General features: G+C 35.3%; 1 protein-coding gene across 2 annotated transcripts in view; it reads left to right on the top strand.

Moving 5' to 3' along the window:
- Window positions 1-13,674, top strand: part of ATG2B (autophagy related 2B) — a 66,439-nt gene extending 52,765 nt beyond the window's left edge. For both annotated transcript variants that reach the window (XM_063089122.1, XM_063089121.1), the window contains 8 exons: window positions 1,266-1,344; window positions 1,657-1,858; window positions 4,445-4,514; window positions 4,865-4,947; window positions 5,532-5,653; window positions 5,901-6,055; window positions 6,476-6,625; window positions 8,852-13,674. In XM_063089122.1, the coding sequence (XP_062945192.1) occupies window positions 1,266-1,344; window positions 1,657-1,858; window positions 4,445-4,514; window positions 4,865-4,947; window positions 5,532-5,653; window positions 5,901-6,055; window positions 6,476-6,625; window positions 8,852-9,082 (1,092 nt within the window). In that variant the 3' untranslated portion in view covers window positions 9,083-13,674. The remainder of the gene's footprint in view (window positions 1-1,265; window positions 1,345-1,656; window positions 1,859-4,444; window positions 4,515-4,864; window positions 4,948-5,531; window positions 5,654-5,900; window positions 6,056-6,475; window positions 6,626-8,851) is intronic.
- Window positions 13,675-13,971: the final 297 nt, after the last annotated feature.

Genomic DNA, 13,971 nt, shown 5'->3' with positions numbered 1-13,971 from the left:
AACAAATTGATACCTGAAATTTTCTGGTTTTTTGAAGGCAGTCTTGGAGTCAAAACATTTGTAGCATTAAAATATCACCATCTAGTGGCCAAAGAATAACGTTTTATGTACTATTACATTTAACATGTAATATTTGATATAATATAAAGAATATGTAATATATAATAAATGGGTGTAATATGAATAATATATGTAATATACACATTAATACATATGTAAAGCATAACAGTGTAATAAACAATTCGTGAATCCACTAGCCTGCTTTAGAATCAGAATATTTACAATATTGTTGAAACTACCTGCTTGTTCTTCAGTCCCATTCCTCAGTCTGTTGTATGCCATGTTACCTAGAAAATACTTCTCACTTGCAGCATTTATACTTTACATGTGATCAGTAGGCAATCAGTTTCTTTGGAATTGTGGGTCAAACTTTTTGGGTGTGCTAACAAATATTGTGACTCTTTAATTCACCTTCACATTGCATTTTGGTACAGTATTAATGTTTTACATTAAATTAGGATTTATTTTTTAAATGGAAAGGAAGAATAAGAAAGAAGGGCCTCATATATTTAATTTTTATGTCCTCCAAAATGTATTTGTCGATTTGAGTGAGGTAGGCAAAATAAAGCTGCCGGTAATGGCAGGTACAATGTCATGACAGAGCCGTACATTTTCATGTATAATTATATGATTTCAGAAGAGACCACACCGAATGATGATTTTTATTTATTTTTAATTTTTATTTTGAACATTATGTCCAATTAGTAATATGTGTTAAGACAGTATAACATAATCATAAAATCAGAAATAAGTCAGTAAGGACCTTCAAAGCACATAATAAGTATCTGGTACATGCTAGCTGCTATAATTATTGTTAGTAATATTACCACTATCAATTTAGAATGAGAACTAATGCCAAATAAGAATGAGAATGCTCTATTTCTAAGAAAACCTAAAATGTACTTGATTTAGAAATCCTTCTTAGCTTTGTAATTTTTAACTTCTGTTTTTTGGTTTTTGCATCTATAAATTAACTTTCTCATAGAATTGTGAGAATTAGCCAGGAAGACTGTGTGTGTAAGAGCATGGGTGAGAGAGAAAGACGAGAGAGAGAATAGGAATAATACCCAAAACAGAGTATTCAATAAATTATAGCTATATTTGAATAATGAACAAAATATGAGACTTTAGGATACTTTTATCATAGTTTTAGAAATAGATGTATTTTTTTTCCTTTTAGTTATAATTGCATCTCTTAATTTTAGGATGCCTTGTTCTTCCTGAAGGATTTCTTCACAAGTCTTTCTACAGAAGTAGAGCTTCTAATGACTCCAGATCCAGAAGGTATTAAGTACAAATAGTTTGAAAAGGCTATAAGTACTTGAATTGATTTAGATTGTAATGAGGCTTTTTCAGAGAATGTACTTACAATCTTTATTCCCATTTATATAAATGTGTTTGTGTTTATTTTTGTTAATTTATGCAAATGTAGTTTATGTAAAAGTAATAATTTAGAAGGTGAAAGCAAATATTCTCTGTAACAGGAATTATATTTATTAAATTAAATGAAGCAAAACAAGTTGAATCAATATTGATTTAAACGGCTGCTCTAAAGAAGCATACCTAAATTTTCAAAGGTACTCTTTACATTTTCAGTTAAAAAGTCTCCTGGAGCTGATGTCACTTGCAGTTTGCCAAGGCATTTGAGTACCTCAAAGGAGCCAAATCTAGTTCTTTCTTTCCCTGGGCCAAAGCAACCTTCCCACAGTGATAGTGCCAATTCAGTGGAAGTGGTTAATGGGGTGGAAGAGAAGGACTTTGCTGAAGAAGCATCATCACATCAGCCTGTGTTTTTTAGGTAAATACTTTGATTTTGATAACAAATGAAGTTATTTTAGAGTTTTGAAGATCGTTCTGTAATGTGTACGTGTACTGGTCATCATGAGGTTTTATTAGCTTTTCTTTCTACTGTCAAATAATCAACTGGTGTGTTTATTTGTATGTGGTCCCCACCAAACTTAGATTTCTCGTTTGCACATAGTAACCCTGGTTCAGGATTCATCTCTCTGTTGGTTCTAGGCAGGAATTTCCCTTTCCTCCTAGATTCTTCCTTTTTTCCTCTTTTGTCCCCTTCTTCCCAGTCACTTTTATAGTGTTTGTGTACCTCCTCAAACATGATGTTGTCTTTTTGCTTCTTTCCCTTTACACACCCCAACTTTGGCATGCTGGCCTTTTCCCTGATAGGACTTTTCTACCGACTTTTCTCTGTCTGCCCTTCGCCATGACTAGTGTGTCTTTCCGGACCCTTCCCTCCCTGGCTAAGTGGGTACTATTGGGAAACTGAAGTCCCCTGCACTGCTGCTGTTTGCTGTGGCTGCTGCCCAACTGCTTGGAACTCAGAACACTGGAGTTTATCCCTCATTTCCAGACCCATCCATTCTTCCCATCTTCTTTATTTCCTCACCCTTGATGGAATGGGTAGAGGCTTGGCACTACAGGAAAGAGAAGGGATTGAAGATCAAAGTCCCCTCTGTGGTGAGGGACAATTAGTTATCTTCCCTGGTTTTCTGTACCCCTCTCCTGTTGACATCCAGGGTGCCCGGTTTCTGTCTTTCCTTCTATATTTTGAGGTTAGACTTTAGGTATGGCCCAAAGTGGGCAGTATTACTATTTAAAAGTGTTGTCATGTTTTAAATGTCTTGTATACTGATGAAAATAGAAAAAAATAATAGAATATGAGAATTTGAAAGATTCTGGAAGATGATTTCTAGTAATTCTGAACCTTTCCACCCCAAAAAGAAAGAACCTCTTTTATTATTTTCTCATATTGATCCTTTTATTAAAAATTTTTTTTTCCATTAAAAAATTATGTAGTGATAATTTGAATTCTTATTTTATATTAATCACTTATAAACTACCAATTTGGTTTTTGTAAACATGGGCCTAAAAGCAAAGAAATATGTCACTCTTTGTTTTTTTTGGTGGCTGGACAGTACGTGGATCCAAATGCTTGATCTTGGTGTTATACCACACTCTTACCAGCTGAGCTAACCAGCCAGTCCTGATACATTTTTTTTTTTAACTCTACTTACTGACTTAGGTAGATGTTTATTTTTTTCAGTAGACTACTTAAAATATTGAGAATAGCTTATAGATTTCCATTTCTACTTTTAAAAGCTCCTAGAGGGTCCAAGCCCCTGGGGTGGTTATCAGTGATATAGTCCAAATTACTCACCTTACAGATAAGGAAGTTAATGCTCAGAGAGAGGTGAGCTGACTTGCTCAAGACCACGCAATTAGTGGCCTAACCAGGACTAGAACACAGTGCTTCATAATCCCAAATCCAGAAGATCCAGTGCATTTTCCAGGGATGTCATAGTAATCTCTTTCCTCTTCCATAAAAATTTATTCATTCTACAAATATTTACTAAGCACTTACATATGTATGCAGGTTTTGGTCTAGGTACAGTGAACAAAGACAAAAATCTTTATTTAATTGAGCTTACAAATAATTAAATGGTTTTGTCCTGTTATATGTGCCATGGAGGAAAAAAGAGTGGGAAAGGACACGGGGGTTCTTGAGAGGGTATTGCCCAGAGAACCAAATGGAGACAAGTATTGGGAAGATGAGGGTTGACTTGGAATTGCTGGAATACAGCATTTCCTTTTTATTGTAGGTTAAGGACTTCTGTGAGATGGCTTAGGATGTAACCACCAACATTAATTTTGTGGGAAAAATAGTGTTTCAAGTTCCAGACATCCAGTTTACAGTCCACTTTAGGAAGCCAGCTCATTTTGTTTGATGTGTACCATCAGTGTATAATTATAATTTTATTTTCACACAATTTCCAGTATTTGTATGTCAATATCCTACTTACAAGCATTAATTTCAAGAATTCTCACTAAAATTTACCAATGTAGGTGGCATTTAAAAAATTTACCGATGAAGACATTGAGTCTCAGAGAGTTTAAATTACTTGCCCACGATTGCATCTTATATAACTGATGGTCCTGGGATTCATGCCCAGATTTTCTGACTCTGTATCACCATGGAGCTAAAATAATTACCTTACTTCTTGGTAATGATTAAATTATCTGATTTAATCTTGAAGTTGCTTTTATTAATTTGTTCTCTGTTTATCTACCAGAGAATATCTACCAGAATAAATTTTTCTGAGAATAAACATTTTATAAACTAGGGGAAGGTTTTTGTGAGTAAATTTAAATAAAATAAATACAATTTATAAGATGATTAACATCTGTTAGTTGTTATATTACCTTAAAACAAGGTAGAGCTAAAAAACATTCATTTAGGCCCTAAGATACTTAACAATACAAGTATTTTTGTGGTTTTGTTTTTATTCTCCAACTGAGCAAATTCATTTATATCTAATTTTAACTATTAGTAACTTTAAATATAAATAACTACTCTCTTTATTTTCAGAGAATTTAGATTCACATCAGAAGTTCCTATTCGACTTGATTATCATGGCAAACACTTATCAATGGATCAGGTTTGGAAACTGCTCAAATGTACTCTACAAAATTATCTCATTTGTTTTTCTAATGAACTCATTTTTTTAGAAGTTTGCTCTGTCATAGTTTATGTACATGTTTGAAATGAAGTACAAGGTTTTTAAAATTAATTGTTTTTAAAGTAAATTAAATATCATTTATTTAAGTACCATGAGTAAAATTCGATATATCTTGGGTCATACATGTTATAAAATATACATATTTTTGCTGTAAATATTTTGTTTTAGTGTTATTAATAAATATTGCTTTGCTTTCAAAATAACAACTATTTTAAATGTTGAGTGTCTCGTTAAATTACAGACTAATCTGGACTTTTTTAATTTTAAAGGGTACATTAGCTGGGATTTTGATTGGTCTGGCTCAATTAAACTGCTCTGAACTAAAGCTGAAGAGGCTTTTCTATCGGCATGGGTAAGTTGATTTATTATATGAAGCTTGAAGGTGAAGTTACCAAAATTAGTTTATAGCAAATTAAAAACTGAGATTTTTAGCAAGAATACATAATTTAAATTTACAGTATTATCTGCAGAGAGGTTGTTTTTAGAGGACCCTTAATGATTAGGTGCTAATTTTTATTCTGAGGAAATAGAAGTAACTTGAACAGAGTAGTATTTTTCAAAAATAGCTACAGTTTTGGATATTTTTAATAATTTTCTAAAGTTATAAATTAGCTTATTCAGTGAGAAGACAGGAAGTCACAGGATTGCAGTTCTTAGTAACATTTGGATTAATCCTATGCAGAGCCTTAGATGTTCAAGAAATAAGAACAGTGGAAAAAACACACTACATACTACCTAAGCCTTGTAGAAATTATTAACATTATAATTGGATTTATAAATTTAAAAAATGTTTTGCTGTTTGGGGAGCATCTAAACTATTTTATCCTTGTAATTTGTGAATTTTCTTTTGTCTTTAAAACCTCCCCCCCCCCCAAAATTTATCTAGATCTATAAATTTATTTCTCCATTCTATATACTAATAGTTATTTGCTCTAGTTTGCTAGGTGTTGACAAATTATTCTCATATGCAATCACTGAATGGCTTAATGACATTAAGAAGAACCAGCTACCAGGAATCCTGGGAGGTGTTGGGCCTATGCATTCACTAGTACAATTAGGTGAGTTTTCTTTTCTTTAATCAAAAGATCATTTATTTTGCCTCATCAGTGATTCTTAACCCTTTTGGGGTTATAGATGCCTTTGAGAGTCTATGTGAGGACCATCTTTCTAGAAAATCTGCATGTGTACTCACACAAAACTTTGCCTCTAGTTTCAGGAGTTAGAAACCTCAGGGTTGGAATGAGAATGGTGGCAAAGGTCTAAACTCCAGCATTTGAGCTGATTTCTGTGTGTTGACTCTTCTAGTGCAAGGCCTGAAGGACTTGGTCTGGTTACCAATAGAGCAGTACCGGAAGGATGGCCGCATTGTCAGGGGATTTCAGAGAGGCGCTGCTTCATTTGGTACCTCAACAGCAATGGCTGCTCTAGAACTAACAAACAGAATGGTCCAAACTATACAGGTATCTTTCCTTAGACCACCGTAATCTGTACAAAGAAGAAGAGCCATTGTAAAACAATTGGGTTGTTTTTAAAACAGTACTGTGGAAATATATAAAATGTTGAGAGTAGATATTTTATTTGTAGTGATTTAATATTATGCTTGTTTTATTGCTTAGCTGTCTAGTGTTAGATAATTAATAGACTAAAGCAGTGGAACACAGTGTCAAATTTGTTTGCCTATTTCAGGTAAATTGTAACCATTAAGGTTAGTGGAGGATTTATTTCACCACATGTGCATGAAGAGATCATGGCTAAATTTAAAAAAGGGCATGTGAGTCCTTCTGCTGTTCTTCCTCACTCCCTGTAGGAAGTGCGCTGTTGGTGCCCAACTCTCCAGACTTTCTTCTAATTCATTTCTTTCTTCTGAAAAAATGATCCAGGCAGCAGCAGAGACTGCATATGACATGGTGTCTCCTGCTACCCTTTCTATTGAGCCCAAGAAGACCAAAAGGTTTCCTCATCACCGGTTAGCCCACCAGCCAGTAGACCTGAGGGAAGGAGTGGCCAAGGCCTACAGTGTTGTGAAGGAGGTAGGTGAAGACTTGAGTGGACAAGTCAGGACTGGTTTGCATGCTCTCCCACCTTTCACCTAAAAGCATTCATGGTTTTAATTTATGTGGGAGAAACCCCTGGGAGTGAATTCAGAACTGCTACCAGTGGCGTAAGGTGCCACCAACAGCATGAGGTGATAGAAGAGGGCAAAGTTGTGACTGATAGGGTCACACGAGGAGTGGTGATTAGGTGGACTGACTGATCTCCCTCTTTACATCCAGAAGCATGCAAGGAATGATGGAAGCAAATGCCCATGGACTCTTCATCTAGATTTAACACATATTTATACATTGCTTTATTTATCTCTGCAGTGGAGCCAGGATTGGACCTGGGTAATTGGGTCTAAACTTCAGTTCTCTTTCTCTAAAACTGTCAATAGGAAGAATGAGGAAAGGGAGGTGAGAATGGTAAGCAAGGATCGAGATGGTAGGGTGTGCTTGAGTAGACTGAATCTGAATTCCAAATAAAAAGATTTTTTTAAATAGAGGTTTCTAAATGGTGATAAATATTTCTTTCTCACTTTAGATGTAAGTCAAAGATGAAGAGAAAATGTCTCATATATTTCACAGATAGGCTCATCCTTCAGATCAGTAACAACAAACTAGCCTGCAGGTCAATTTTAAAGGATGGTAGAAAGAAAACCAAAAACAAAGAAGAATATGTGATAGTGACTGTGTGGCCCACAAATTTCTACTATCTGGCCCTTCACAGAAAAAGTTTGCCAAGCCCTACCTTTCATAATTCTGTTTGGTGGTGGTCAGGTAGTTGTGAGGGTAACAGTAGTTCTCTAGGAATTATTTATTGGACACTTGCTGTCTTCCAAGCTGTGTCAAGCTCTTCAGATGAATTATTTTATTTAATTCTAACAGTCACCAAAGGAGGTGGGCAGTATTTCAATTTACCATTTAAAGACATGTCTAAGGTCACACAGCTGAGTGATGGAGCTGAAATTTGAATTTATTTCTGTGGTTTCCAAACTTGGGGGTGTTAATCATTATTCTATAATAAACTAACACCTGTTTATTGTTAGTGGGATAGGGAGGGGGACCGGCACAGAGGGGAGAAAGATGATGAAGAGAAATGTATAAATTGTGAGTATTTTCTTTACTGTGCTCAGTTTCTCTTACTGGCTATTATCTTTTAGATATGAGGGGTCTTCGAAAAGTTCGTGGAAAGGTTTGCATTATCTTTTAATTCTATTTTCTGCAAACTTTTTGAAGTACCCTGGCAGTTTTAAAAATAGCACTTCCATTTTTTTTTTTAGTTTTTCTGAACTTCATTTTGTTTATTTTTATGCCCATAGTATTACATGTTTTTGCATGCTGCACTGAGTGAAATGATATTCTTGTTAGCTTGCCAAAGGGATGATTAGGTTCAGGATTAGGGCAAGGTCATTGATTTCCCTGGAGAAAATCATTGAATTTCTTCCATCATTGAAAGCTGCCACAGTGGAACTGTGCTTCCTGTCTCCAGGGATTTTTAAGTTAGATAAATTGTGGAGTTTTGAAAGTCATGTGAAGTTTTACCGCATTGGCCTGACCTACACGTTTAGCTTCAAAGCTTAGCAATTATGATTATCTTAAGGTTATATAGTTATAAGAAAGATGGAAAATGATGTAGAAGCTTTGTCTCTAATTATTGAACATGTTCCTGCTTTATGTTCTCATAATTTTCTCTCTGTTTAATACAATAAAATATTCTATTTAGCTTTTTATCATAATTGAATGTTCTACAGTTATCTTTTTGAATACACGGCCAGTAATTTAAAACAAATTAAATAATTTCCTGGAGCTTAGTAGAATTAAGTTTTCTTGTACTAAATCAAAGGAGCTATCACTATATTCCTTTAGTGGGTATATTTATTCAAGAAGCTTTGTTTGCTAAGTTTGATTTAACTGGAGTAGTTCCAGAAAAGCTACTCTTAAATATTTCCGTAAGCTTCCCTATGTGAAATTGTAGCGTAGCTACATTTTCCACAGACCAGCGTCATAATAAAATACTAAATCACAATAATTGCCTGTTTCCCTTATAATTAGAATTTTGTCATAAAAATAATTATCCTGGTTTTCTCAAAAGCATTTTTTTCTTTTAGTTACAAACATAATGATTAACTGTACTAAAAGTGTATTAAAGGATAAGTTTTAGAGTTTTCTGACCAGTAATTTACTCTCCTTCTCTCCCCGTGCCTCCCACCCTCTGCACAGGGAATCACAGACACGGCTCAGACCATCTATGAGACGGCAGCTCGAGAACACGAGAGCAGAGGGGTAACCGGTGCCGTGGGTGAGGTCCTGCGCCAGATCCCTCCGGCCGTGGTGAAGCCTCTGATTGTCGCCACAGAAGCCACATCAAACGTGCTAGGTGGCATGAGAAACCAAATCAGACCAGATGTTCGGCAAGACGAGTCACAGAAATGGCGCCATGGGGAAGACTGATGTCTCCAGCGTGACGATTAATGAAGATAATGAGGGTGGCTACAAAGAGCCCAGTGTCCCACTGGCAGCTTTAGTGGAAACTCATTTAATTTTATTGTGCTCATCTCAGGAACAAAAGCATTTTTTAGTTAAATAATTTAATATCAAAACAACATGCAACCAAAAACTTCTGACATTTTAGGGCTAGTTTAGTACTTGCCTGTAGAAATGTTTGGTGGCTGGGGTCAAAAATCCTTAAAGCATTTGTTGCCAAGTTAGGGGAATGCTTATATTTATTAAAATAACTATAATTCTCCTTGTTACAGCTGAGATATCATTGGAAACCTCCTTCTACAGTCTAGAGTGCTCAAAAAACATTTGAACATTCTTAAAGCACTATTTGTGTAATTCTGGGGAGTTGGTTTTTCCTCAAGGTTTAAAAAGAATCACAGCTTCAAAACTTTCATGGAGAATGAGAAACAGAAGCCACTGGGGAAGCAAAGCAAGTAGGATTTTCCATATAAATATCAGTGTGAAAATAGTAGCCAACTCTGTTGGATTTAGTGTTCATGCACTTGAGAACAGCACTATTTCCATTTACTAGAACATCCTCCTGTGGGGGTTTGGGAAAGTGAATGTTGCAGACGTGTTCTGTGGTGTTGCACTTTATCCTGTGTGTGTGTGTGTGTGTGTGTGTGTGTGTGTGTGTGTGTGTGTGTGTTTTAGATTAATACAAGTTATGTGCTATATTCTTTATGTAATTTACAAAGTTACACAAAATATAAAGAGGAGTAAAATCATTTGAAAGTTTTTGGCAAAAGAAGGTAACCCAAATGTAATAGTTTCTTTTATTGTAAGTGTAAATGAAAGTGTGTATTCTCTGATGAACTGGGGCCCATTTGGTTGTTTATATGTTTGATTTTAAGCAGGTATAGTGCAAGCTAGTTAGGAATGTGTGGAAAGAGAGATTGGAAGTGGTTTTTATTCTTTTAAAATTTACCAGAAGTCCTCCAGATATGCCCTAGTCAGCTATTTCAAAGTACCATTTTTTACTTGGTTAACAGTGTACATTTTGATAACCTGACAGGAATGAATAAAGTATTTTTATTTAAAGGTAAAATTGTTTAATGCTTCCATGAATATTTTGCTTTTCTTAGAGCATATTCATAGGTGCAATACAATGATTTACCCCAAGATATTTGGGAACACTTCCTCAAAATCGATTTTGGTTAATATCAAGTAAATCATTATTTAGGAGAAGAGGGAAATTGTTCTCAATCCCAGACTTTAGATTAGCAGAAAGAAAATGTGGAATTTTGTATTCATCTGCTGTTTAAAGTTGGGTGTTATGACTTCTCATTTTTTAAAGTAGGGGGAATATCATTGAGGTAAATTTGGATTTCAGAACTGCATGTCAATTTGGGGTTTAGAAATGAAGTTAAATCAGTTTCATTCTTTAAATTTTATAGGAAATTAAAGCAGGAAAAGCAATGTAAACCAAAAATCCAAATGTTTAAAATTTATAAACATTGTGTTATATAGTATCCAATTTAATTGTTATTTTATTTCCTTTTTATTGCTGGAAAATTTTAAAAGGGCATTGCTCAGAGGAACCACCTGTTTAAGCATCATGGAACCATTTGTTACTCTATCCCTATTAAATGGGGTCCATATAGCGTGTGATCCTGACTAAATGCTAACAGGTTATAATACTGTTTATTACCATGAAGGCTCATCCTGCTTCTGGGGCACATTCTGACTACCCTGCCCAGCAACCCCAGTATTCTTCATGCTATGTATGATAGTGGTTATGATTAATCAAACTGAAAAACACTTGATATAACTTAAGAATTTTAAATCTCTAACTTTTAAATATACTTTCTATAGTTATACTTAAGTTCAACTAGGTGTAGTATAGAAATAAATAATTTATCTTCCTCTTGCATTCTGAGTCATAAATAGACCCTTTTAACAAATTTTCTAAATCCCATATAAACACATATCTTTATAATGTAATTTTCATAGTTCTTTCTCTGTTTTGTCCTCCTGCACCTGCTACTGACAGAATCATCATTTGGTAACAAAACCTTGTGCCTCAGAAAGATTGTCTCAAGGGTCTATTCATTGTCAGATTAGCCAAGATGCTCTTTACTTGACATGTTTGTAGAGGACCTATCTATATTTGAACATTTCTACATTATTAAGTATACTTAATTTTTTAAAAAGTGTCTTTTCAAACTTTTGTCTTTTTGACATAGTAAAAAGAATGTTGTGCAGGATCCTTGAGTTGCCAGATCTGCAACTTGCCAAGTGGACAACTTGGCCAAGACTTATCCTCTCTAAGCCTCCATGTCCCTCTCTGTAAACAAAGGGGTTTCTTAAGACAAAGTCCAGTGGGCATTTTTGGATGATTAGGCCATGCATGCGTGTGTGTGAATGATGGTATGATGGTATGTGAAGTAATGCTCAGTACAGTGGCCCAGGCCTATGACGCCTCAGACTGGTACACACATCCCACATGGAGCAGCTGTGTGCTACTTTAGAACAATCCATTTCTGCACTGTCACAGTGCCTGCGTGGTTGAGTTCTGTGATCCCTCTGACCCAGGCAGACTGCACATGTCTTCTTGTTGCTCTGCTGAGTCCTTATAGTTGTCAGTCCAAGGAGTCCAGGTAAGCAAGCTTGATCCAGATCTGTCAGCAAGTTTCAGAACCTCACAGTGCTATCAACACATTAAGACCACTGTGCATCACAAGTAGAAAGGCAGAGAAGGCCATGGCATTGTCGTCTTCTCAAATGGGGCTGATTTGGAACCCCCAATTTTCCCTTTCTGTCTGTCCTCAGCTTGCTGTAATTTACAAGAAAAAAGTCCACTGAACATTTGCCTTTAAGATAGATAAAACACAATGTTTCTTCTTGATATCATAGCAGTAGACTTTCATTTTAATAAATGTTGGGTACAAATTGGATTTCCACTTAAGTACATATATTTGACATCAATATTTTTATAATGCAAAACTCAGTTTAAGAAAAAATAATCTTTCCAAGAAGCAGTGTGCCTAAGATGGCAAAATACTAAAAACCTGTGTTTCCTGTCTCCTGCCATATGTCACTTTTAGATGCCATTGAAATATTTATGGCTTTGAGGAAATTACTTTTTAACCATCTCCTTTAAAAACTGTTTTGTAAGTTGGGTGGCTTTCGTTCAGTTTCAAAAAAGTCCAAACAACTACGTCTGCCCCTGCAGAGGCTATTTGTCCAAGGGCGGTGTGCCCCCTTCAGGTGTCCTTTGATTTGTGTCCTTTGCACTGTGTGTACTCACCAGAGTGGAGAGACAGCAGTCAGAGTTGAAATTTAAAGTAGTGATTTCAAATGAGGAATCCACACTTGCACTAAATGGTTTCAGGATTTTGTCTTAAATTTTACATATGTAAAAAGCATGACAAGAAAAATCACTCAACTTTGCTTCAGTTTGCTTACACCTGCACTGAGTGTAATTCCTCAGACCCGGGGGCGGGACGTGTGGCAGGGCTATGAGGAGCACCCCTTACCTTTTTTCCTTTCACTTCTCTTGACCTACACTTACGACATCAGAGAGAAGTCCATAAAGTCCTTTAAGTTCCATGAAAGTAAGGGACTGTCCAAACACAAAGTGATATTGTTTTGTATCTGCAAATGCATCAAGTGGACATACCAATTCATATCAAATAGAATAAATCAGATACAAATTTTTGAGTCTTCGATTAAAAGGAAGATCATTTGTATAGTATAGATAATGAAGGATAAAAAGATTTCTTTTTCATTACCGGGGAATCTTATTTTTGTTTACTGGAAGATATAGTCACTCTTTTCATATAAGAAAAACGTAGTGTTTTCATGTCAACTTACATTTATTTCAACATTTTCAGGATCCTTTAATAGACATTACATGTACAGTTGCAAGTCAGCCAGTTTTACTCAGAATTGTTTTCATCATAGTGTCTGCAAATCAGATAGAAAAAGCATTCAAACACAACTACTATGATAGGCTTCTTTTGGGATGAGAATTTGTTTCAACAATTCGTATTTTGAAATGTCAGCAGTTTTTGTAAATGTAGGTGTTGAGGGTTATTTTGGCCTCCTACAACACTGGTCCCTTGGTTTCAAGCATGTTGCTTTATAGTACACACCAGAGTGCTGTCTGCTGTATTTCAAGAGATTGTAAATGTGATGTCAGCTGGCTTGACTACATTCTGATATCCCCGGTGGTTGAAATAGCAGCCCCTCCGTTTAAAATGTTTACTTTGCTGTTTCATATGTATTTTGTATGTATGAAATGGCAGCTTCCAATTTCTAGTTGGATTTGTCTTGCATTGTTTGAATATAACTTGTTGGTCCCACAGGACTATTTGCTTTTTCATTGAGAAATTTGGTAGGGGCGTCGAGTTCAGTTTTTATGTTGATCCCAGCCTTACTTATTCTAGACACTGAGTTTAACTCACCACAAGTAAAAGAACATTTGTGTGTACATTGACTGTCGTTGCTAAGTTTCCTAATTACCATAACTATAGATGTGAATACTTTAAGAATACTGATGCTGTACAAGTATTTTTGTGGCAATGTAACTTGTTAGTGTGACTATTTAAAATATTATAAAATTAAGAATACTCTTGAAAGAAATTAAAATATTTGCTCTTTGGATTTTGCTTTAAATACTATCGTCTTTTGCCAAAAACTGTTCCTAAAGCCTGTATAAAATACTTTTTGAGTTGGGGGGGGGTAGGTCTATGACAGACACTCTTATTTGGAAATGATGTTCCTATGATCCTGGTATTTCTGAGTGCAAATCTTATATCTATCTGCCACCAGTTTTTGAGATATATGGAGTATATAATGTTAAAATTTGCCTCTTCTCCCCTTTTGGATATTAA

This window comes from Cynocephalus volans, chromosome 3 (genome assembly GCF_027409185.1).
Source record: "Cynocephalus volans isolate mCynVol1 chromosome 3, mCynVol1.pri, whole genome shotgun sequence".
NCBI classification, from domain to species: Eukaryota; Metazoa; Chordata; class Mammalia; order Dermoptera; family Cynocephalidae; genus Cynocephalus; species Cynocephalus volans.
Note: the sequence above shows the minus strand (reverse complement) of the source record. Positions and strands in the feature narration are given on the sequence as shown.